The sequence below is a fragment of the Daphnia carinata genome, chromosome 1 (genome assembly GCF_022539665.2).
Source record: "Daphnia carinata strain CSIRO-1 chromosome 1, CSIRO_AGI_Dcar_HiC_V3, whole genome shotgun sequence".
Lineage (NCBI taxonomy): Eukaryota > Metazoa > Arthropoda > Branchiopoda > Diplostraca > Daphniidae > Daphnia > Daphnia carinata.
The window spans coordinates 3,632,673-3,659,567 of record NC_081331.1 but is presented as its reverse complement, the minus strand read 5'-3'; the positions used below and the strand labels follow the sequence as shown (position 1 = coordinate 3,659,567).

At 40.9% G+C, this 26,895-nt stretch overlaps 1 protein-coding gene across 1 annotated transcript in view; it reads right to left on the bottom strand.

Annotated features, from left to right (window-relative positions):
* LOC130692216 (transcriptional activator cubitus interruptus-like) overlaps window positions 1-9,953 on the bottom strand; it is a 35,284-nt gene extending 25,331 nt beyond the window's left edge. The window contains exon 1 of the mRNA XM_057515293.2: window positions 9,923-9,953. Coding sequence (XP_057371276.2) covers window positions 9,923-9,938 — 16 coding nt within the window. The 5' untranslated portion in view covers window positions 9,939-9,953. The remainder of the gene's footprint in view (window positions 1-9,922) is intronic.
* Between the last annotated feature and the right edge of the window lie 16,942 nt (window positions 9,954-26,895).

The following is a 26,895-nucleotide window of genomic DNA, read 5'->3' as shown; positions in this document are numbered from 1 at the left end:
GTTTGATATTTTTTTTTTCCTCCCTTCTCAACCTTTTTTTCTTATGAGAAACGAGGCAAAAAAAAAAAAAAAAAGAAAAGAGAGATAGAGAGAGATGTCTTGTCGAGTTAACGTTCACCTTGCTCGGCCTTGTGGCTCCGCTCGAGGGGAAGGCACGCAGAAGCAAAAGAAAAGAAGCTACCACCTTTTGTTGCTGGTACATTTGCGCTAGTCCGTCTATTACTAGGCACATACACACGTCAATGGTGTGTCTCTACGCTTCGAGTGGTGGAGAAAAGACGAAATTGTATAGGGAGAATGGTGGAAGCACCTGAAAGAGGAACACATTCACTAGTGGCATCCTATCTGTTGTCCATCACACTCGGCACCTATCATCAAAAAATGAAATGGTGCGATCTCCAGAAAACGTCTTGCAGCAAGTAGCTATAGTTAGCCGTCATATTCTTTTTTTCTTTTTTTTATACAAAGAAAAATGAGAAGGAGAAAAAAAAAAAAAGGGCCATTAAAGCGTAAGTAGTTGAAGCCGTACAAACTGGCCAGCAACCGTTTTTTAAAGGATCAATTCTTTTTTGTTTTTCGATAGAAATTTAGGGCATATTCGCTGTGTCGGGTCCCGGTCGGAGACTTGTTGTGAAGGACGCGAGCGACAGCAGCAAAACACGTATTATCCTTATTCTATATCGTACATATACAAGAACCTTCTCTCTTTTTTTTTGTTCCGTCATCTCAGTCCGTCCATAAGAGGAGAGAAAGGACGTTCTAAACCAGTCCAGCAAGTGCTACAATTTGGACATTTTTAAATAACCTGATCAGCACTCGGGACAACAATAGCCGCGACGAGGATTCGGCAAGCGCAAGTTCGAGCTTTTGTCACGAGCTCCACGATGACATGGGGATTTCTTCGTCTTGCGACATATAACGAACGGAAAGGAAAACCTTCTTTTTTTTTATTTTTAATCACTCAATTTACAATAAATGTATTTTTTTTTTTTCTCAAGGATTAAATGACTCGCCATCAAGTTCTTCTTTATCGGTTTTCTGCTCGGCTCTGTCGCAACCATCTCGCATTTTTTTGTGTGTGTAGTCACAAATGTTGCGTGTGTACTATTTTTGTCTATCTTAATGGGGTGTGTTGCTGCGGATGGGGAAAAGAACGAGTCGATCGAGTTGAACCAGTTTTTCTCGTCGCGCGCGCACACATCAGTTCTGATTTGTCCACTTGATAAGCGCACGCAAACAAAAGAAACTGTTTCTCTCGGGTCTACCTATCCAGGTTTTTTCTTTCCCAACTGAAAAGACAAAAAAAAAAAAAAAAACCTGAAAGAAAAGCAAACAGCGCCGATATGCCGCCAACATATCCCGGCTCCGGCGTGTCCATACACACGACGCACGCACAACAACACACTGTTCTGAAATCACGATCAACTGCAGAAAAAAAAAAAAAAAATCCAAGGCAAAATAGCCATCTACGCCAATATAGGAATTAAAACAGTTTTTTTTTGTGTGTACGTGTGTGTGTGTGTGTGTGTGTGTGTGATACATTGGCTGAATACACAAACAAAAGAAAGGCACCGCCACCATCTCTGTCTCACCGCCATCTGTAATAGTGCAGCTCCTTTTATACACCAGATTATCTCAATCTGACGTGAAACAGTTTTTTAAAAACCAAAAAAAAAAAGAAAAAAAAGGGCAAAAAGACGCACAATTGCGTGAAAAGATGAACAAAAAGACCATTCCTCATCGTTTCCAGAGATAAATAAAAAAAAAAAAAAAAAAAAAGTTCCTTTTATGGCGTTTTTTTTTTGACGTTCCGACTCTGATCGTGCAGAGAGAAAGATCATGAAAAATGCAAAACGATAAAGAACAAGGTAAAAAAAGAAAAAAAGAAATGGAAAACGAACGTTACGACGGGTTATTGCCTTGGTGGTGCGATAATGAGGGAAGACAAAGCATCATGCGAACGTAATTACACCACAGACAGGTAACAGATCCAATAAGTAGTCCATCACCTCAAGAGACTGCCGTGTCCGCGTGTACCGAGACCATCTCCATTATTTCCCAGAACAACGGCAATTAGCTCCTATGGGGAGCCGCTGCTGCCCAGCCGCTCTCTACAATCTGCGCCTCGGTTAGAACATTTTCATTCTACGGCCGGCTGTTGGAGGTGCGCAGCTTGGCGCGCCGCAACCTCCATTTAATGCAGACTGTAGTCGGCAAACTAAAAAAATAAAAACAACAACTAGCCACCAATTTGAAAACGGTGCAAAGCAATCGACCGCCTCCTCTTATATGGTTTTTTTTTTTCGGGACGTGATGACTCCATTATTCTTCAACCCTCCTCGTAATGGTGATGGTCATCAAATACGTATAAGGATTGTGGCACGTCTTATTCAAGTGCCCGATGACCGGCAGGCAAACAAGCGCACAGGTATAGACCCGAACTTGTTTCTTTTTTTTTTTTTTTATTAACGAATGTTAGACCTACGTCTTTGTGTGTTAATCAACTCTTTCAAATAACGCGCAAGTGGCGGTACTGAATGCCCTGAAATTGTGTGTGTGTCTAGCAACAAATCAGGCAAAATAACGAACGAATCAAAGACGAAAGCTTTTTCTTTTTTGATGGGAATAAGGCAAGGTCGTTGGAGTAAACTAGACACGGGATAAACACATGGATATGTTACCTACATATATCTGTCGTTGGTGTACATGCGGTCAATGGTGCATTTCACCAAGAAGTGGATCACGCATGCAAGATGAGCTGCGCTAACAAGACCTCTCTCTCAAAGACAACCAACAAAAGTCGACATGTTCTTGTCTTTTGTTTGGGCAGGCAGACATTCAAGACAAAACATTACAGAGATGAAAGCAGCTTCTTTTTCAGCTTCTTTTTTTTCTGGGGATCGTGAAATTCGAGATGAACAACTAGCGCACCCGTCCTCAGATGAGGCCCTTCATCTTTCCCTGGCTCTCGTCTTGTAATAAGTGGCACTGTTTGGAACTGAAGCGAACAAAAGCCAAAAGATGAACATACACACACACACGCACACACACAAAAAAAGATTTTCATTCCTCCATGGTGAATAGCACTTTGTTGCTCTACGTATGCTTTGCATATGCCACCGAGTTTTTAAGTCTCTCAAAGGCGGCATAGTCAAATGACATGAGCTCCCCCCTCCGAAAAAAAAAAAAAAAATGGAAAATAAAATAAATTGTTCCAACATCTTGCGACCTGAAATGCTCCCTCAAGAAAAACATGCCTCACTTTGTGGCCATTCGTATTTTCTCTGTTTGTTATTGTTGTTGAGCTTTGATTGAGCTCGTTTGCCTTACAGCTCTCCAAACATGCCAAACTCTGCGTCGGGTCCAGTTCAGCAAAAGGTCACACGGTGTCCAACCGCATTTGGCATATCTGGGACAAACTTACACAATCAAGAGCTAGTTGTGCGTGTGTGTGTGTGTGTGTGTGTGTGTTTAAAAAGAGCTTAAACGAGAGAGGGGACAGAAAAGAGAGACGACATATCGACGGTGACCAAAATCAGGGAAGAAAAAAGCCCATAATGTTTTTTTTTTGTTTTTTTTTTTGTTTTTTTTAAAGGGACATGTTTTGTTATTCGACCCCTTCGTGCTGCGCGCTGGAACACGCATCCCAAACTAGTCCCTTCCACAATTATGCGTCATTTTGTCGTCAGAAGACTTTCAAAAAAAAAAATTAAACTCATTTGACTTTTTTGGGGCAAAAAAAAAACAAACAAAACAAACATGGAGAGAAATCCCGTCCGGGGTAGAGCAGTTGATGAGCTTTTAAGGAACAAAATAAGGCAACCAGCTGACGGGGATTGCCGACTTTGTTATAGTAAGAAGTCAGCAGCAGCAGCAAAAAAAAAAAAGAAAAGAAAAGTTGTTAAGTTGTTGGCGGTAATAGAGAGGGGTGAAGTCGAGAGGTGCAGACAAGATCATTAATCCATTGCCAAAGTGAGAAAGAGCTTTCTTTTAAAAATGGGGTGAGAGAAAAAAGAAAAAGAAGTTACATTCGAAACATGAGTGTCTCACAAAGAAAAATGTACAGACACAATGATTAAAAATGCCTACAAAAAAAAAGAAAAAGAGTTTTTCCGCATCTACACTGAGAGCAATTTTCAAATGGGAAATTATCCACTGACCGCTTGTTTTATTTTTTTTCTTTCTTTTATTCCTTTCAATCCACCTCGGTACGCAGGAGTGGCGACACAAATTGATTGCGTCATGGTGATGCTTTCCCCCCCCCCCCCTTCCAATTCACCAGCAAATAAAAAGGTCGAGTAAAACAACTTCAACACATACAGAAGCATAACAAAAGTCGGGACGTGATTTTCCTTTTTTTTTTTTTTTTTTTTTTTAACCCGCAAGAAATAATCTTTCGAAATCGTATTCGCAGTGTTTTGTTCGCAAAAAACACAGCATTTCTACCATAATGTGTAGACATTGTAAGGTCGGAGAGAAAGCAGTTGCGCTCTCCAGTTTATATACTATATCTGTTACAAGAGCCATGAGAAGCGAGCGTCGAAAAGAGAAGGTCAGCGGGTACCGCAACAGCAGCTCGAAAAGAAAAAGAGTCGATGCGCCTCCCCCACTGAGCGAGGACGCATAATACAAGCGGTGCCTGATTTGCATGCAAAGCTAGCGACCGCACTACGTGATGACCGCCAGGTAGAAAATTATCCCGTCGCACTAACTGAAACTGAAGTCCTCCGTGCCCTTTAATCAGCAATAGGTTGTTGTGTTGTTACGTCAAAATGCGCGAATCGCTTGCCATGTGCGTACAGCTCAGCTGAGGATGTGTTCTTTCTTATATTTTCACGAACTCGTTACATATCAATTTTTGATTATTCAGAATTCGTGCCTTGTCCCTGCGGTGGGCCAAATCAACAGAGTCGCCTGGGTCCGATTATCCGTCAGACACCGAATGCGCATTAAAAATAACACAAAGGGAAGCGCTCTCCTTGAGGATGCTCAAGCGGTGGCCTTCCAATCACACCCGACCTTCTTCAATGACTCAATCCTTATCCCATCTATCTCTTTCTACTTATGATTTTGGTTTAGACCATCCCGTCTTTGCGGCACCCTTCCAATCCCACTATAAAAAAAACAAAACCAAAAAAAACAATAATCAAAATGTGAGAAGCAAGTAGTTGCATCTCAATCGTCATGCAAATTTTTGTTTTCGTTAGGGAGCGGGTATCAGCGGGCCCTATTAAAATCTGTGTGGCTGGAACAACTCAATTGCGACCGCGTTCTTCGTCTTGTATAAACTCCTGTAGCCATCGCCCCCCCAAAGTTCTCGATTTGAAAAATTTAACAAACAAAAAAGAAACATGCAAGTTTTCTTTCTTTTTTTTTTTTCCCCCTCTTCATCGGTGTCTTGCGCGTGTTGTCTTTCCCTCCTTCTTCTTGTTCTTGCATTTTCACGACTCGACTGAACATAAACTATAATAAATGAGCGCTGCTGTTGCTGCCCGCTCACTCGACAGAATAACCGAGCGTTGCCAACGGAGAGAAAAAAAAAAAAAAAAGAAATGAAAAAGAGAACAGGTTCTTTTTTTTTTCTTTTCGGACCGGACTCGAAAACTCCCTCCTTCTCTCTACCACCAAATTTTTAATGAGAAAAAGATTTTTTTTTTTTTTTTTTTTTTCTTGAAGAGAGAGCCAAGGCGATGTTGTTGTTGCCGCCGTTCTTGTTGCATTCTTCGGTGTGTTCGCATCGCGATGCGGACCTGAGCGGCGAGATCCTTTTTCTTTCTCTACACACACCCCGACCTCGCTATATTTCCTTCTGACGGTTGATGTCGTTATTCATAAAGTTCTTTTTCCTTCTCCGCCACGTGCACTGTATATATATAGATATAAACATAAATTCTCAAATATATAGACTCCTCATTATTATCATCCGGAGGGGGGTTACCATAGTTATAGTTTCTATTTAAAATAAAATGAAACAAAACAAAATGCAAGGAGGTCTCCTTTTTTTTTCTTTTTTCTTTTAAGAAAAAATTTAAAGAAAAGCGGACAGGTGGATAAAGATGACTGACCAACCAAACAGCCGCAAGTTTGGAGGAATTAAAAAAGGAGGGACGAAGAAGAGCCGCTCTCTCGCACGCTCGCCTTAAATTGAAGGGAATGTGGCCGAGCGCAGCAAGAGGATCCACTTAACTAACGCACATGTGTATGCACGAGACGCAATTGACTCCCGCAGTTTTTTCGCTTCCCCGTTCATGCGGCTCATTGAGGAAGCCTACACTATGCAAACGACTTAAAATACACGCGCACTGCGCCATCGCAAGGTAAACAGGTAGGAGCCGATGGCGATGTTGTTCCATTTTTCCAGGATCCCGCTGTCCGATTTACGAGCGCGCTTCATCCAACGGCGACACGCAATTTTCTTCTACATCTCAAGTAGACTCTGATATACATACTCAAATTTTTATTTTTATTTATTTTTTTTTGTTTTTGTTTTTCGTTTTTATTGCATCATATTCAAGTTCCATCAAGCTGGAGAGACAGGTAATATTTATTACGACCGGCTTCCTACTTTTTCAACCGCTTTTTGTGTGTGTGTGTGTGTGTGTGTGTGTGTCTACTGAGACGTGTTTTGATTAACTCCCCTCCCCCCCCCTCCCCCTCTGGAGAAGCAGAGAATGAAATTGTTAAGCAACAATGACGTCTTCTGCGAGTGACGGCTCACGTCGTCCATCACCTTCATCGACGACGACCTCATGTGTCTTTCGCTTTCGCGTTACACGCACATTTTGACCGAGCTTTGCTTTGCCTCTATTCTTATTTCAATCATTTTTCGTTTTGGATTTCATTTAAACAGACAACTACCGACTGTTTCCTGCTCCCAATTTTCTGTTTTCGTCGCAATCTGCGTTTGTGTTTACGGGTGGGACGATGTCTTTTCAGCGCTCCCCCCCCCCTCCCCCCTGTGGCGACATGTAGAGGTGTATACACCTTCTGCATCAATTTCGGAGAATCTCTCTGATGGATAGAGAGAGAGAAAAAAAAAGAAAATAAACAAGCGAAAAATGAAAATTAGGGATCCGTCAAACACAAAATCTCTTGAGTCAACGCATCGCGCCATCTGCCTTCTCCCCTCTCTTTCGGTCAGAATACGAAAGAAAAGTAGGTCGAAAAAAAAAAAGAACCGTCAGGTAGGAGGAGACGTCATGATGATGGCTTTTTTTTCTTTATAATCATCTTTTTTTTTCTGTCTCTTCTCATTTTCATCCTCCCCCACCCCTGAAGACAACTATCTTTCCGAGGGGTTTCTTTCGTTTGCTTTTTTCTAGTGTATATTTTTCTTATCATTTATGCGTCCGTCATAGAATCAAGTGTCTTCTCGTCTGTCTGATGTCATCCGTCGTCGGCAATCAAGTCTCGATCAAGAGCAACAACAACAAAAAAAAAAAAAAAAATCTCTTTTTGTTTTCATATCATGCTTCTTAGCATGGAATGGGAGGGTACACAACGACCCCACCGAAAAAAAAAAAAATAAAACAAATGCCGAAAAACAACAAAACATGGTTTTCTTTCTCTTTGCTGTATGTCTATTACCGCCCCCCTATTGTACTTTTGTTGCTGTTTTGTTCACCTTGCGATAGTTTTGAAAAAAATAAAAAAGTGCCATCATCATCAGATGAAGATGACAATAACAAAAAAGTTTTTGTTGATAGCGGCTTAATAAATGTGGGAAATGGTCGGCGGGGTACAGTATCGAATGATTCTTTAGTCCAGAATCATACAAGTGAAATGCAATGCCGAATAGTTCCATTTGGCTGATTTGACGTATTTTTTTTTTTAATTTTAGCGGCACTGCTTTTATGCGGAGCAATTACATTAGACATGTAATACGCGCATCGGCCATCGTTACACTTTTGAAAAAAGAGATTCACCATAGAAAGAGACAGCCGTTTCTTCAAGTGACAGTTTGAAAGAATAAAAAGGAAGCCGACTATTTCATTTCAATTCTTCTTCTTTGGTTTGTAAAAAAAAAAAAAAAGGAAAATAAATAATTCCATTATGGCAAAAACAAGTATACGATCCGAGTTGTTGTACAATATAACAACAAACTAATGGTTGGTAGCAATGTGTTTATATCTGGCTATCTTTTTTATTCTTTTTTCGCTAACGTTCTAAGGCGGCAGAGGACGACAACGAGCAAACAAAAGAAAGAACACGATTATTTAGCATACACTCTCGGACGGAAACCGGTGGTATGAAGGAGACAACTACGAAACAAGAAAAAAAGAGACACGGTTTTGTCATTATGCGACCGCGCTAGCGGAGGACAGTGCCATTGACAGGTGCCTTCGTTGCTACAGCAACAGTATTTCAATTTGGCAGGTAAAATAAAAGGGGAAAAAAAAAAAAAACTGTTAAAGGGTAGCAACAGCGTGGCTGAAAGAAAAAAAAAAAAGGCTTTTTTTTTTCTTTTGAGCGAGTGATTGTCACGCCAACTTTTTGTGTTTGCTTCTGTGTGTGTGAGCGACAGCTTATTTTCTATCGGCCACTTGACATTCTCGACGTGATTAGCCCAGGTGCTTGCACGTTGGGCTTCTTTTCTATCCCGCCCTGAATGCCACTGGAAACTGACAAAAAAATTGCGAGAAAAGAAAAAAAGAAAAAAGAGGATTGTGTCTTTGTGTCGGTAGCAAACGAAAGAGCACATCTAACCTACTGGTTGTAGACACACAGGAAGACGCTCGTGATGCCGTTAGATGAGATCATGGCAGACAAAACACACGCACATGTACACGATGGAAGCGAGACGAAAAGAGGAGGGCCCATTCATCAGTCATCGCCCTCAGCTTTCCATACAGTCGGTCGCGACCCGTTGAGCTTATGGCACATACAAAACACAAATTTTGTTATTCTATGCGAAAACAAAATAAATACTAGACGCATGCGCAACAATTTGCAAAAGAAAAGGAGAGACTTGGCGAAGAGATGTTCGCAAGAAAGATCGTATGCAATGTGATTTGTTTAAAGTTATCCAGGGCAGTCTTATGAAAGCACAAAAACCCTATGAGGTTGCCACGTCAAACACCTACAAATGAAGCCGTCAGTACCTTTTGCTTGTTCTTGGATATGGGAAGGAAAACAAACTGCAACTGTGCAAAGAAACGACGAGCGCATCGACTGGACGCTTAATCAAACAGTTGAAATTTCCACACGATTGTCTGCTCTCACCCTTGTCGAGCGATTGCAATGTCTAATCATATCGCGTGTGCGCTCTTAAAGCATAACACACTACCATGTGACAACCACATGTGAGACTAGGAAAAGGTTCAACGTGCGAGTGCCGTCAAACTACACGTCATTGTCTTCCACATGCAACAAGTTTTTGTTTTAACCTTGAGGGATACATACAGGGGGTTTCTCTTCATTGTTCTCGGTCTTCTTGGGGGTGTTGTGTATAAATATGATAATGAAAGGGGTCTTGTGATGATGAACAACCTATAGATCAAAGCAGACGAGTCGGTGAAACCATAGAGCATCGTGTGTATAAAGCCATTTCGAAAGAATTGTTCAAAGAAGGCAACAATTGCCGTCTATCGCGTGATGAGTGGGTAGCTAAGGGACTGTAACGATGGTTCACCGCATGTGTGAAAGTCATACAAAACAACAGGCAACTAGTCGGTCTATGGGGGTAGGACGTCACCGGCGGCGGCATCACGGCCGCACCAACGAATCACGACGCGCAACAGACGCGCATCAATCAATCAAAACAAAAATTATGTACAGCAAAAAAAAAAAAAAAAAAAAGAAACTCGCGACTGACTTTTTCCTCTCATATTCCTTTTTAGAAAAGAAAAAAAAAAAGCATTGCGACAAAAACAAATCCGGCGACAGGATATAATCCAATTCTTTTAAATAAAAGGTGACTTACCCGCATTGTGATCCATGATGAAAGATCTGGCAGTGTGGTAGAAAACCGAGACTTTTTCTAGCGGCTTGATGAAATCAACGTTGCTGCTAGTTGCTTATGTCGGCATGGTATCCACCTCCTTTTCCGTAGATTCTCACGCGGCGAAGGGTAAACGCAAACGATGCCACTCTGATGGGCCCCCAAACGTAATCCAAGATCTGTTCGGGTTTGTGCTGTCTTTCTCTTTGCGCACGAACAGGCGATACCTGCCCAGAAAAAAAAAAAAAAATTGAAGATGCACGAACAAAAAAAAAAGGATGAGACGTGTTCAACAACTTTTTCTTTTGTGGAAAGGGGAATGGTCGTAGAGAGAGGAATAAATTTATTATGAAAAACGAGAGAGAGAGAGAGAGAGAGAGAGAGAAATAAAAAATTGACATGCTGTACGAAGTCAAACGCTACGCAGCAAATCTGCGCCATTATACACCGCAGTCTATGTAATAACCAATTGCATAAATGGTTTTCCCTTTTAGTTTTTTTGGAACGCTCTATGACTTATAGGCGAACAAATGATTTGGCTTCTAAAAAACGAGAAAGATAAAAAAAAAAAAAAAAAAAAAAAAAAGAAAAGAAAATGTCGATAAGCGCTGCACCTTCGAAGATTGTCGATCTTTATCAAACACATGAAAGTGCCTTTATGATTCCTTGCCTAATAGACTTCAGTACGTTTTCCTGTTGGTCCACCTTCAATTCGATTCGTTTCTTTCGCTAACTTTTACTGTTTAAGGCTACTACCACTCGTGTTAAAATTTGCAATGAAATCTTTTTACTATTGGCATTCGTAACCGGATACGCTAAAAAACATTTGTTAAGTCGCCAAAAAATGTGTTGCTTTTAGGAAATCTGCGAATGTGCGTCCGGCAAGGCCAAATTCCCCCTATAAGCCACGCCGGAAAAAGGGTGAAACATTTTAGGAAATCAAATATATATATCGTCCATCTGTCCCTCCCACTTTCCTGTTGGCCGAGCTGATTTTTTTGACACTGACAAGACATTCATTTTCTCGCCATCTTGGAACTCTTGGCAGCAGAATCTTCAGTTAGACACTCACCGCTCGTATTATTAAGACCACTTGTGACTGCGTGCGTACTAGACATGTAGTACTTTGCATTTTTTTTTCCCTTAAGATGTTCCTGTGTTTAACCTCCTCCTCTTTTTCTATTCCTTAATCCGGTGTGTTTCTTTTTTTGGCAAGCAGAATGGAAGCGGAAGAGGCTAGTCAAGTCAGCAAAAAGGACACACAAGTCTTTCTCACTCTTTGATAAATGAACTGCCAAAGACGAAAATGAAAGAACGTTTGATATGCAGTCGGGTCAAGAGAAGAAAGGGGTTGCAAAAAAATAAGTGAAGGGCGGAGAACATAGTGGCACTTTTTTTTTTTTTTCAATCCATTTGGACTTTTCAAATGGCCTTAAGTCTTTCACCTTTTTGTTCCTGAGTGGAATTAACCCCCCCCCCTCTCCGAAAAAGAAAGACATTAAGCAAAAAGCCATTGAAGAAAAGTGGACTAAGTAAAAATGAAAAAGAAAAAAAAAAGAGTGCTACAATGTCGTTAATCAAGCGAATTTCAAGACATAAGGAAAAGGATACTGCGCATATAAATAATACCGTAATGTATTTAAGTAAATAGAAGAAGGTGCGTCGATTGTCTGATGTAGTATACGCATCATTCCACGGGTTGTAAAATATTAAAAGAAAAACGGGGATAGAGAAAAAAAAGAACTAAGAATGACACCAAAGAGACAACGGAAAGCTTTCGTCACTGCTATAAGAAAATTGCGGTTTTCGTTGGGATGGGAGCGAATCGACGTGGCTCTGAACAGAAGAGGTGGGAAGGAAAAGGTATACTTGAGAAAACAATCGAAAAAAAACAAAAAAAACAAAACAGTTGACCAACTAACCAGTGATTTTTTTTTATTTCTTTTCTGCTAATTTAAAATCAAGTGCTGAGCGCGTCACGATATCATTGGCTCGTATTTCGTTATTTACCGCTAGCTTGGTGCATTTTTTCCCATGACAATATACGACACAGGTATACACTAAAAAAAACAAAACGCATAGAATCATTTTTGGTAACTTGCGTACTCGTTCCACCCAATCCGAACTCAAATTAGATTCATTCGAGATTCTTTCTCTCCAAACAATTAGTGAAAAGGCTTGCATCTAAAAAAAAAAAAAATAAAGCCGGAACAACTACATATAGTTTTTTTTTTTTATTTCCATTGACCAATTGCTGAAAGAAATGGCCATTGTCGCCACCACATGGACTAACGTTAAGGCAGGGCCGGAAGCAACTGCGGTATGGCCTTGTCACTTCATAATCATTTTGTTTCGTCGTGGTTTTTCCCCCTTTTTTTTTTCTTGTTCAAAACCGTCGTTCATGTACAGAAGTTTGCGGTCAACGTTATGACCGCATCAGACCCCTGTTACCATATCTATAGGTACTAGCGCCATTAGGAACAAAAGTATATATTAATTACGGCAGTTTTTTTTTTAACAGGTGCTACGAGGGCGTCTTATAGTCGCAGCTGACGAGAGAGCGCAGACAGGCTGAAACAGAGAGGAAATTAAAGGGGGGGAGGATCCTGTACCGTTAAAGGATAAATGATGGGACAACTCTATTGCGACGCCATTCGATTGAAACACTTAAAATTGAATTGGGTTTTCTAAAAAGAAAACGCCCCCCTGAAGATCAAGTTATAGATTCGAGACTAGTGTAAAAAACAATACAAACCCTAGCATTCAATCAATTTGCCTAACAGCTGAATGGTGATAAAGGCTCGAGTAAAAGGTTTTTGAAATGAATCAACTTACCAATGTCAACGCTGATGGTTTGTAGCTCAGATATGTCGTAATCCACCTGACGTATCTGATGTCCACACTAACATTTGATTGTAGGCACACTAACGTTTAGCAGATGCACTGAATGTTCATTCACCGAGGCAAACACGAATCCCAAACAAATCCTCTCAATGCAAAATCAAGGCTTTATTTCCAATAGGGGATTGCTTAACAAGCGTCGGGTGAGCCATTCTCGGCCGTAACACGATCAGGTTCCACAACTTGTTGAGGGCAATAAGATTCGAATGACTGTACTGATCGAATCGTCGTTCTGATCTGGACTTTCTGGCGTTCAACGTGATTCGGGTGACACTTTGCACGACACTAGGGAACGCAGGGACATTATAAGCCGTTAAACGATTCGGCGTGGCAAACGAACGAGACGCGACGGATGTCAAATTGAAAAGCGACAAATAAAAAGGAGAGAGTGTGGGTCTGCTTTCGTTGAGGTCGAGTTCTCGGGTTCGACACGATCTGGCAGAACTCGAACGACGCAGACAAATAAATCAAGCAAAAAAAACGCGTCACTTTCGAAAACGATTGGAAACGTGAAAATCAAACGAATCGGATGCAAATGATTTTGCGAGATGTGAGAGCACAACGTCGGAGAGAGAGGCAGAGAGACGTAATCACGTTGGTTACCTTCCACTCGGCCCGACAGGGTAGAAAGGTTTGTTGTTTTCTTTCAGCAACGGCCCCCGTATAACATCCAACTGCTGCGGCGGCGGCGGCAGCAGCACCCAGCAGCTACAGTCGTGCTGTCTTGCCGATTAAAAAAGGAGAAAAGAAATAAAATTAAAGGAAAAAAAAAAAAAAAAAAAAAGAAAGAGTTGTGGTGGCGCAAAATTCCGACGTTGCCACTTGTTTTTTCTCCCTGTTTCTTTTTTTTTCTCTTACGTAAAAACAGCACCCTTCCTCTTCTTTTTTTTTTTTTTTTTGTACGTTCTTTCATTTCTATTGACTCGTTTGTCTTCTTTTTTTTTTTCTATTTCATTTGGTTTTTGTTGTAATGCATATTTTGTGTTTGCCTTGTTAGTTGGCCTTCCGCAAACGGGCCACTGATGGAAGACCCTTTTTGGTGTTTGGCGGCACGAACGAACGAGTCATCGACTCGACCGGTTATCTTAAGGACGTCTTGATTCTCTGATTCCTCCTGCTGATATTCAGCGCTAGGCATCCTTATTTGTTTTCTATCCGAGGACAAATCAACCACGGCCTTTACCCTCACCTTCCGATTGCTTTTTTCTTTTTTCTTTATCCTAATAGTTTTAGGGCTTTAAATGAAATCCTTTACTCGTGCAGCATCGCAGCTATTCCCAATCATCAACTGAATTTTGGTCAGATTTTAAAACACTATTGTTTAAACGCTGAACAATCGACTTGTGGCGTAGGGAAGCCCGGGCCAGTTGTTTTGATCGAGTTCTTTTATTTCATTTTCTCCTGTTCGTTGTGTCAGCAGCTCCAGTTCTTTTTGAACTCTTATTATTTTTTTTTTTTTCTACTCCAAGAGGATCACGTCATCAACAACAAGTAGCGGAGGGGGGATAGCAAAAGAGAAATGGATTGGAGAGATCAGCGATGGGCGTGAATGCCGAACTAACCAGCGGGCGAGGTATTTGATTACCGCCGAGTTGGCTGGTCTGTCGTTAAGTGAAACCGTCGCCACTGCTGCAATAATAATGACTCGATTGCATTTCGGATATATTATAATCACTGCGCGCATAATACGCGCAGACAGCAAACAGACAGCAAACGAACGCGGTTTCTTATGGCGCCGACGAGGAGCCCCCTGCGTCCATGTACACTTGTGCGTGTTATTTATTTTTTTTTTTTTATGGAAAAAAATTACAAAATCTTGTTTTGTTTTCTTCAGTCAAAAGAAAAATAAAAAGGATTTAAGATAAGATGACACCAAATTCAGTCGCCGCTTCTTGTTGCGTTTTTGTGTGTCCGTGTAAGTTGTGTCAAAAGATTTCGTTGTTTTGTTCTCTTCTGACTCTTTTAATTCAATACCAACTACGGAATATCGACGCGGTCAAACAGTTTCTCGAATTGTCAGCAAGAAAATTGAACCGTAAGTCGATCAGAACTAAACACCCGACAACACTCGACACACAACAATGTGTGTGTGCGTGCGTGTTGAGTCTCGGTTGTCTCGTTTGCGGACTTTGGCAGGCTAAATAAAAAGAAAAGAACAAAGACGTCGTCTACCCGAATGTAAGGCAACACACGTCCAATCACCAGTGTGGGGTTCAGTTTGTTCTGTGCCCTCAAAAGAAAGAAGAAAATTGGAAATCATTTCCCTATACCATCGGGATGAAAAGACATTGCATTACGTCAGCAGAAAAGCGATTCACACACTTCTTTTATTTGAAGGATTTTTCGATGCAATATTAAATTAAAAAAAAAAAAAAAAAAGAAAAACGATTGCCTTTTCCCGTGTGTGTTTGATAAAAGATTAAAGATGCGCCGGCCCACACAATAACAGCCACACACAGGAGAGACGGAGCGGGCGGGCGAACAAACGATCCGGCGCGAGCTCTTCCTATCAGAGCCTCACACACGCTAGACAGTATCTTTCTTCGCCTCAATCTCGCAGGTCTCTCGCTGCTAGCCAACACCAAGAGAGTGTAAGAGATTGACTTGAAAAGATTTTACGTTTTACCAGACCCTATTGTTTTGTCCCGACTTTTCCTTTATTTTATTTTTTTTCTTTGGGCGATAGAACAAGAAAAAGAACTACGACTCTTTATTTTTTTTTTTATCTTTCTTTTTACCTTGAAGAAAAACAAACAATACAAAAAAAAACGGGACGGTGGAATATAAAAAAAGAAACAGAGGGGGTTAGAATACGAAAGAAATAAGAAGGCGAAGATGAGGGGGGAATAAAAACAAAATTGATGGATTGATTTTTGTAGCCGCCAGTCGATCACGCACGATTTTCCATCAGTTCGTGAAGACATTCGGCTTCTCTTATTCTTGCCCCTATTTTCGTTCACCCCTATATTGTCTCAATTTTCATCATCTTCTTATGTAAACGAAGGGAAAAGAAAGAATCGAAAGTCAGTAACCCGTGAGATGTCGAAGAAAGAGTGGAGATAATATCAAAAGACAAAAGAACATTTACAGACGCGTACGTCAAATATAGAAATACACGGTCGGCTCTGCAGACGGCACGATTGATTTTCGTGCGTCACGCGGGTTGGCCGAACGAAGAAAGGTAAGAAAATTGTTGCTGCCAGTTTGCTTTTAATTGAATGGGGCAGATGTCGATAAGACATTCACGATTTCCCCACACACAGGATTGTTATTTATTTAGAACTATTTCTTTTCTTTTTTTCCCATTCAGCACGATTCTTTTTTTTTTCGTAACAAAATTGAAAAATCACGCAAAAGAAATCTTGCCAAAGTGATTATTCCAAATTCGAAAATGATGGTGGTCTTTTGCGGGTGTCGTCATCGACCGGTAGGTATAGACCTTAGAGCTACAATCGTGATCGTGTGGGTGGAGACATGTTAAAACATCTACGTGAGCATCTCTCGCATCGACTTAGTTATTCATCAGCTATCGTGAGATGCTTTCAATTCAAACAGCGTTCAAAGATGTCGGTAATCACCGAGCAATTAAAAATTTACTCTAAGACCTCTGTCCTTGTAATGTTGATTACAATTGGGTATGAAAACGAAGGGTAAATTCTCTTTTTTTTTTTTTTTTAATGGTCCTGTGTGAACGAAGCGGATGGTATAAGCCACTGGATTGTCATCATCCGCGACCGACCACGACTTACCTTTTTCCCCATTTCAGTTTTCTCGGCTATTGGATACGGGCCATTCATTTCGACAAAAGGCTGCCGCTTCGGCAGCAACAGCAATCTTTCACGGTTCTCTTTTTCTTCTCTGTATTAAAGGCGATGTTTGGTTGTTAGCCTCAACGACACTGGCACTTGTACATACGCCGACAACATTTGAAAATCGAACCGTTGCTGCCACCGCTGCTCCTTTTTAAGGTTGAAAAAAAACAAAAACAAGTCAAGCGGGGGATTGGAAGCAACAAATGAAAATCTATAGTCAATGAGGATGAAATAAATAAAAGGCTTTTCCTCCATGAAATAAAATAAAAAATTGTTTATTCCTCACAGTTGTGTTATTCTCTGCCGGCAAGACGAGACCAACCCTTTGGCACGCAAAGCTCCATTTACCTAATCACATTCATCATTTCCTCTGTGATTATATACTTTTTTCTTTTCTTCTTTCTTCTCGGTTCATCTCTCGCATTTCTCACTTCAGAACGCAGTCATTGCTCGGTGCGTTTACTCGGCGCGGAGAGTCGCACGCTATATGAACGCGGACCGAACGCAAGATGCAACGTTGCTTTTTGCCCTTTGTTTACATGTACCTGCTGTTGATTTTCATTCACGTTCCAAATAAAGCAAACACAAGACAAAGAAGACGAAAGACAAACACCAGAAAGACGCATAATGAGATTTCAAAATGGCATGAGCAGCTTAATGAAACCACCTGTCTTCTGATTTCTTTTATTGGTTTCGAAACAAGCAGGTGAACCAGAAGGACGACGGCACCATTGGCAAGTTGATGAAAGCTTAGATAAACAAAGAAATAAATCATTAACTGATTTGAGAATAATGTCGTGCAAATATGAGAGAATAAAAACAAGTCGATTGAAACGCGAATGAAAAATTAAGTTGTACGGCGGGTCGCGTGCGTGATTCTGTCGGACCGTGTAACGGCAGTTGGGGATTCAAACGTCCGAAACCGATACAACTTGACAGTTTTGGCACGAGGAGGAAAAAAAAAAGGAAAACAGGTGTCGGAGAGATTCAAAAGGAAGAACAGTTCGGTGCTGTCTTAAAAAAACACGCGAGAAAAGGCCCTCCTCCCCCCTCCCATTCAACGGTCAAGAAAAATCAGATGACGAGCGAACATTGACGTCATTTCCTAGTCTGTTTCTTTAGCCAGTCACTTTAAAACCTGTGTAACTATACTGCCACTATTCCGCTACTCTTTTTGCATCTAATTTCGCGCAACGAGGATTGAACTTTTGGGTGGACATTGTGTCTCGATTCGTGTTGTGCAACAGCAAAAATAGATGGAAAACAAAGCGACGTGAATCACCTAGTGTTGTAGAAGCAGCAAGAAAATGTCGAGAAAGAACAGAATAAAGAGAGGCATAAGAGGCTGGTGGTGTTGATCCGCTTGAGTTGAGCGGAGGGGGGGGGGGGAATAGAAATGAAAAAACTGTTCGTGCCTTGTGTTTAGTCATGCAATCTGGTCGTACACAATATAACAAGCTCGACCCCCTCCCCCCCCTCTCTGCGTTTCTTCTAAGCGTGTACATCAGACAGTGTTTCTTTATTTTCCACCGAAAAAATACAAAATTCGGAGAAGAAGCGTAAAAGGAACTGAATCGAATTCTTCTTTTTTTTTTTTTTCTAAAAGAGTAGCAACTTTTATTTCAGGTGTATCGTGTAGAGCCTCAGTTATCTATGAGAGCCTTTTCTACCTCGTATTTCATCGCCTCTTGCTATCCTCAACAACTTCTTTATCGTTCTCCTATTAAATTCTTTCCCTTCTCCTTGTCATATATAGTACGTAATAGAAGTACAGAATTACGCGCCTCGTCCTTGATGATTTTAAATTTGTGGCTAAACGGAAAGTTGGAAGAAGTTTTTGTTCAAAAACAAAAACCGTAGCGAGCGACCCACGCCGAAAAAAGAAATGTTCCTCTTCGTCTAAGATCGCGCGTGATGCGGCTGTTATGACCAGCCGCATGTGGCGATCCCACAGTACATATAGAATACCTATTGTATAGCCTACATACATATAGGGATAAAAATCGGCATAGAGCCGGAGGTGTGGCATTGTTTCATTCGGCCGTGAGCCGACGCTCACACGCAGTACTCAGACAGAGCACAACAAAGTGTATAATGAAGCTGTCTAAGGGCCTGAATTGAGAGGCTAAAAGGTCAATTAAGATGCAGACAAGAAGGATCGGGGCCAAAGGGTACCATAAGGGAATCGCCCACCTGGAAACCCTTGGGCGGGTGGAGGAACCTGAAGCGCATGAACCGCCCTTCTTGTATTTGAAAACTATACAAGCCAACGTGTACATAGGGCCATGGAGTTCAGGAATCTAAGGAAGGAAGCAGTCGACCATTGCTAAAGGAATACCTCTTATTCTATTTGTACCGCGCGTCTGTACATAAACGGATTGTACCAGGTGCTGGCCCATTTTGTGTAGACTTTGTGGACGCGCTCCAGCACACATATAATACCCGTTTTCTTGTCTATTCTTTCCATGCCCCGTGTGTGTGTGTGTGTGTGTGTGTGTGTACAATGTCTACTAACCAGGAAAACAAAAGAATCGAGGCAGACTGTCTACTAATACACTGTACACATACACACACGGAGTTGTATACGTTTCAGGTTGGAACGGGAAGTAACACGGAAAAGAAAAAAAAAAGGGGTAGACATTCACACAAAAAAAAAATAAAATTCTTGAGATCGTGTAGGATTCCGCATGGTTGAGTTTATGTGTGTTGTATTGAATAGACCTGTCTATCGAGGTGTGCCTTAATGTTCTACTTATGTCTTTACGGTTCTTTATTTGTTTTTCAAATAGTTTAATGGGTATGTTGATCGAAGAAAACAAAAATGTGACAAGATAATCAGATGCAGTTTATTGTACTGTTTCTTTGTTTTCCTTTCTTTTTTGCTATGAGTTTATTATTTTTGCTTCACGCATCGATGAGCGACCATGTCACGATGAATCGCAATCTGGAAGGGCGTTTCGAAATCATTTGTTTGCTTGTTTTCTGCCCTGTTTAATGTCCTCATTCCTCTATGCATTTGCTTTCGGGGGTCGGTTGATTGCATAAAACTATAAAAAAAAATGAATTGGAATGATTTCAAAAAAACGAATAGGGAAGAGAGCTGTTTTTTAATGGATTATACAGCACGCAATTAATATAATGATTGGTTTTATGCACCCGGTCGTATCAAATTCTTGAATCACGATGCGCTCCATCGGATCGCGCAAATACCAACCTGTCCGTCTCCCAGTTTTTCATACGTCGCGTCGCTCCACTGGATTTCATTTGATTGGGGCACGGTCGTCGATACAAAAAGAATACAACGACGCCATTTTTTTCAGAATTTGGTAAAGAAAAAACAAGTAATGAATTGTGGGAAAGAGAAGTTTACATCCCAAAAAATAAAACCCGTGTAATGTAATTGATGTTGTTGTCGGCTGGTGTGTGATTATTGCATGTATCGATCCCGAATCTACACGGCTGAAAAGCCGACCGCAAAAGTCGGTACAGGTACGGAGAGATTTACGACAATCAATTAACCAACACTTCGCCTTTGATTGATGACGTAATAGCAGAACATTGTGGTGTTGTTTTTCTCTTGAACAAATTGGTGAATATAAAAATAAAAACAAACGTAGTCCAAGCGTCTTCTTGTGTTCCCACCGCGGTAGTGAATAGACGACGTTCGAATGAAATAAGACGACACGAAAAATTAAAAAAAAAAGAGTTTAACCATTTTCCTCTTCGTCTTTCGTCGTTTTGTTGACTCTTCTTTCCTTTGAAGATTCCCCTTTTCTCGTTGATGCAATCTCTTATTGAAACCGTTTGAAGAGTAAAAAGAAAAACTTGAGCCGTTCTCTTCTGAACAAATAAAATCAAAAGAAGAAGCGGGGCAAACAAGTTGACAAGACAAAAACGAGAGGGGGGTAGAAAATGCTAGTGATGCCAAAGAGGCCATAAACTTACGTAAAGAGACGTATACGTTCAGCGTAGCCTATAAATGTTGCTGGACTGGCATATAGGAGCAGGAAGTATATATTATTAAAAGAAATGCTTTTTCTCTTAAAAGATGTCGTTCTTATCTCTTCTTCTTCTTTCATGTCCATAAAGATAAGCAGTCAGCCTTTTTTTTTTTTTCTTTTTTGCTTTGTGTGGTTGTTGTGTTGTTTCTAGTGTTTTGGAAACGTGCTGGACCTGCTGCTGCGACTGATTGCCGGGCATATACCACCACATACCTTGCCCCCTCTTTTTTTTTGTACCTTATATTGTATTAATTCCCTTTTAGAGCTTCCATTTTTTTTCAAAAACGTTTTTTCTGGCTGTTTTTCTACTCTCTCTTCCATCTACTTTTCCAAAGTTGCGTATTATTATACTTCCCTCCTTGTTTGAATGCGCTGTTTTATTTATTATCTTGAAAATTTGCAACTTCTCCAAATTGTGAAATAAAAAACATATATTTAAAAAACAAATAAATATCGATGGGATAATGCAAAAACAACAATAATTCGAGATCACATTAGCTAGGTTAAGCATTTACATTAATTACCACGTAAAAAAAATAAAATCTAAAAGAATCGAACCCGAGTAAAAATGAATGGTAGCCCCAAGCTATACCACTGCGCTATACTTTATGTAACCAACATGCATTATAGGAGCTATATATACGTGAACATATGACCAACAAAGATTGTTTTGATTTGGATGTGCGGTCCTGGCACAGTGGTTAGCGCCACTCCCTTGTAATCAAGAAGACCCGGGTTCGATTCCCGCCACCTCCAACTTCCACTCCCTCCAATTCAATTCATTCAAGATTCTTCAAAACGGATTCGCAACATTCTACATCTTCATCGCTTCTGACATCATCTACACATCATGAAGATGCCTTCAAGAAAGAAGAAACAAGAAGGAAGATGAGAAGATGAAGAGCAATCAAGAAAGAAGAAGCAAGAAGGAAGATGAAGGTGAAGAGCCATGTCTACTATAAAGGGGCTAAAATGGCAGAATTAAAAAAAAACACACAACACACATGACACGAATACAGACGTTTCAAATCGATCTGTAGTACAGTTCACTACATGTTGAAGATCGATCCACACAGGTAGAGAAGAGGTGATCGTAGTTTGTAGGTTGTTCGTAAGCCTCCCCATGGCCACTAGGTTCATGGATGCTGGCAGCTAATCATCGAGCTATGTGACCCTCTCCGATACCTTTTTGATTTCTATAAACGAGTTCAAATCAAAGATAGTTGAGAGATTTTAAGAAGGATAAATAGAACAGAGTCGTAATACGATACGTAACTTGTGATTTATGCGTCAAAATGAGCACACAAAAAAAAACAAAAGAAATAGACAAACACGAAAAGGTCTATTCGGACTTTCGAGTTGTATATATGGGAAACAACTGATGGTACTAGAGTCTATAGAAAAGTCATTCTTGCTGGTGTAGGCCTCTCAACTCTGCCCACTCCGCCCATTACTTCATCCACTCGACGACTGTTTTTTTTTTTTCGTTTACCTTTTACGGCAAGGGGGTTGTTGTGGAACAGGAAAACAACATGAAAAAGGACCCTCCTTTTTTATTTTCCCCTGACAAAACAACAGGCGAAGAAGAAGAAGAAGAAAAAAAAAAAGAGATAGTGTTTACCTGGAAAATTAGTTGCGGGACTGACGTTTCAATTCCCCTTTTCAAACGACTACCACATTGGAGGGAAGTTGGGGAGCTGACGATTGGTGTGTGTTATTATGGCCAGGGATGGGTGGGAGAGAACTAATAACTCGTTGATTGAGACATCGAGGTCGGCGCCTTACTAACCAGTTACGTTATTTACAGCAGATGTTCCAGGAATAAGGAGGAGGCTTTCGATTAAATGGGCGCTGTCTTGTGTAAGATACGAACAAAATTCTCAGCATCATCCATCGTCTATTTCGACCAGTTTTCCTTCTCTGTGCTTCTTTTTCTTTTCTACTGCGTGTGTGTGTACGCACACCACGTTCGTCGAGTCCATTGTGAATTGGTGAACTCTTCGTCACGTCCGCTACCGTTTATAGGCCCAACTACCGCAACTAAAAGGGACAACACGCCATTCTTCTTCATTTCCACGTATTAAAGACTCGATATGGTCGATGGGTGTGTGTCTGCTAATGTCACACTTTACGACCTTTTCTTGCCGAGTCTTTGCAAGACGGTGGAAAAGAAACCAATCGCCGTCTATCTACTGTGGTTGGTCTATTTATCAGCGTTACGTGGGGTCCAAAAGCGGACGTTTTTATTGCCCCGGATTACCACCATCTTTTGTTGCTATTCGGTGCCCTGTTTGGGAAACGCAACTGTCCAGCACGTACAAGAATAAAAACGCAACTGATGTGCCATCGGAAGCCATTCACAGAGCGCCGTATACATTGTAGGGTGAGATTTTCTCCCAAGCGACTTTATACTGCGGCCCATTAAATATGGATTCCACAAAGAGAAGGGAAAAAGAGAAAAGGAAAGAGGAAATGGTTGACATTGACAACCGGTTTCGGGCATTAGGTCTCATAGGTTCTTTAATAACCATATAGGTTGAATGAAGCGGGAAAGGTATGAAAAATCGTTAGATGAAACGCCGCTTTGCTACTGAGAATAAGAAAAAGAAATAAAAAAAAAAAAAAGAAGGACTACCCCCTGCCGTGAGGTTTTTGAGTCTGATATTAAAAAAAAAAAAAAAAAGAAAAGGTGGAAAAAAGGAACATAGGGAATAAAAAATATATATAGTTAATCGGATTGCTCAAGTCTATTGTGGCCATGACTCCGAGTTCTTGTAACGACAAAGGCTTTCACGTGATACGATCAGCGTGAATCCGGCGTGTAAAAATGCTGCAATGAAGACGGCTCAGTTCTCCAGATCAATTCCTGAGAAACTAATTGTTTGCTTCTTTAGCGAGAGTTCAATTACGAAGTTTAAGAACTTCAGCGAAGACGGTATTCGAGCTGTTGTATTTTACTACTGCGAGGCAAAGCTAATGGCAGCCTTGTAGTAGTGTGAGATGCGATAATAGCGGCCAAAGTGGTCGTAATAAACTTCACCGAAAAGCGCGGCATTTCTCGTCGATTGCCATTTTCTCGTGAAATGACGTGTAGACGCAGGAATAAGAGATTCGAATGATGATGGTGCAACGTTAAAATGATACTCGACGAATCCCTAGATACAGACAAAAAAAAACAAAAAACAATTCGGGATATCAAAAAAGAGAGAAATAAACTATCGGGATGACGCTGATGGCTAATAGATGTTGATTGTGTTGATATTGTCGCGCTAGAACGACACGGTTGAACGCTCATGACGACATAGTGTCAGCGCCGCCAGCAGCACCTCAGATTTGTATTTCCCTTCTTTTTCTTATATTTTTTTAAGGAACGTATCAAACAGCAAAAAAAAAAAAAAAAAAAAGAAGGAATCTAAGCGAATGCCGTTGCATAACGACAATGACGGGCCAGAGTGTTTGATAGAGCCGTGCGTTAAAGTTCGGGGCGTCTGTGAAAGATATAGCCGCCTAGAGAAATAGAAAAAAAAAAACCAAGTCGGCGAGAAAGCAACGCCAAAGCGTTAAAATCCCATCCCAATGATATATTCAGTGGCGGAACAACACACACACGTATACGTAGAGACACAAAGAAGGGAGAAAAAAAAAAAGGGGCCGAGGGTATCTTTTATTTTTTATTATTTCTCCTAACTAAAAAAAAAAAAAAAAATCTCGCTGGCTCTTTATTTTATTTTTTTTTATTATTTATCTTTCCCCCCCCTTTTTTTTTTCTCACAAAATTTATCGTTGCATGGAACTGAATTTATGATCATGATTTCTTAGTCTGCCGCGATCTTTCGTGAATACTCCCGCCTCGTCACGGCCCATTGGAAAACGGAGGGGAAAAAAAGACGAACGTCTTTCTTTAGTATTTTAACTTGTATGCAGATAAGATCCGCGTTCATCACAGCTCGTTACACAGCCACTCTACAAGAATTAGCACAAAGAAAAAACAAAACAAAAAAAAAAGAAACAGGGCGGCGGTGAGGATGCCTCCAGTTTGTCTGCATCTGCCAAACATTGCCTCGAAACGAAATGTGAGATGAAGGCGTAGGCTTTTCTCTGTATAAAAAAAAAAAGATGACGGATCGTCTGTGCCATCATCGCCGAAACCTTCTACACAAACAGGAATAATATTCATGAAAAAAAAAAAATGAAAAGAAAACCTGTTGTGGCGTCTGTTGTACAACACGGCAACGGCAACAAACGGAAAAAGACGCAATCTCTTCTGTCGGTCTCTATCGCACCCGCCTTTTCTTGTTGGTGGGTTGTGTTGTCCGATCAGGACACGGCCATCTTTTTATTATGATGTAACGCCTTTTCAATTGAAAAAGCTCAACTTTTTCTTTTTTTTTTTTTTTTTTTTTTTTTAAATTTTCGTTTCATCACGTGTTGAATTAACCGGCCCAGTGGTTCATCGTATCACAAACAGCCAAACACATTCGACTAAAAGGCGCGAAAAAAGAAAGGAACGTCCGTGGCGTGTGCTGTTCGTATAAAGGAGAGTGCATCCCAAAAGAAAAAAAAAATTACAAATTGACCGTGAAACTGTTTCGCGGCGGAAGAAATCCGCTCCGCTCGTCAATTTTCACGGCCCGTCCCGTCCTGTAAAAACATTTCAGCACCTCCTCCAACGAGTCCGCCAAGCTGCCGCTTCAAGCTCGTTATTTACGTTATTATTAGAAATCCCCCCTCTTCTCCTCACTCACGTGGCTTTGGCTGGGTGTGTGATATCTCTATCTACACCATCAAAGAAAAGAAAAAAGAAAAAAGAAAAAGGTATGCCCGTATATTTTTATCGTTCCAGAGAAGCAGTATCTACGCGATTCGGTCGGCTAATGTTCCAGTATATTTCGTGGCCATTTCTCAGCAAGAAGGGCGGACTTGGCAGGGCAAAAAGAACTTGAGCGATTATCAACGGTATATAATAAACTACCTGGAGATTTGTGTGTCTTGGGCGAGAAACATTTTCCACTAGCAAATGGATGTGTTCCATGGATTTAAAACATATTGAAAAAAAAAAAAAAAAAAAAGAAAACAAGAGGAGGGCAACATACAAAAAGAGAATAAGGGCGTACACAAGTACGGAGGCCTGCCACCTATCAGCAACAAATCGTTTTGGCAAATGAGTTTCATCCGGCAACGGACCCATGGTAAACATTTTTTTTACGCGCGGCCTTACGGGCCTCACCGACGCGGCCATCCTTCAACCTGCTGATTACGAATTCGTATTGGTTTTGAGGCGGCGCAGCAAACGATGGCCATCAAAAAAGTCTTTTCTGTGCTGGCTGACGGATTCCCCCTCTCCACCACTTCACCACCTCTCTTCCTATGAATATATTTTTCCTCCTTCGTTGTTGTTGTGTTTTTTTTTTTTTGTTTTTTTTGTTTTTTTGGCCAACATGATTGAGAGAACCTCCTTGTGTTATTTACATCGTTTTGTTTTCTCGTTGGCTCTGCGGATGGATCCCAACAGGTGGGCGTCGAAGGGGGAGAAAGGGCCAGGGAGCGGCAACAAGGGCCCGATTCAAACAGGAATGTGTTTCTTCATGTGGAATTATATGAGCGTAGCAAATCGCGACCGACACATCAGGTGGTGCGCTTGCTAATGCCCAGTCTATCTAACTGTACTGGACATACCCGCCGTTCGAGACAAGTTAGAAAGAAAAAAAAAAAGGGGGAATATGAATGTGGTCGTCAAAAGTTGAAATGACTATCGGTAAACGTCAAAAATAACAACAAAGAGAATTTTCATTTTTTTTTTTTTTTTTTTTTCAACTTAGAAAAACAGAGGGGAGAGAAGAATAACAACGACGCGGCCACTTCAAATGTCAAGGAGACCTCGTCAAAGTACAAAAATAACTTTGAAAAAGTGGCGAGTGAAGTGAAGCGGTTATCAGAACTCTTTCCTTCCTGTAAAATGTGGTGCACGATGGGTCCACCAAAAGCAGCGGGGGATTTTTCTCGCTGGAGAACCTGTCAAGCGAAAGAGAGAGAGATCTAATTGGAGCTTGACGGACCACTGCTGTTAAAGAGGTCGCCCTTTTCGTAGCCTCTGTCGTACACGTTGGACAGAGGGCAGTGACATATCCGACACGTCCATCTTGGAACAAACAGCAAAGTCAATTCTTGTTTCGTTGCGAACAGAAAAATAAAGGAAATGTGAAAGGTAAACAAGTTGGGGACTGCTCTATCATTAGCTCGA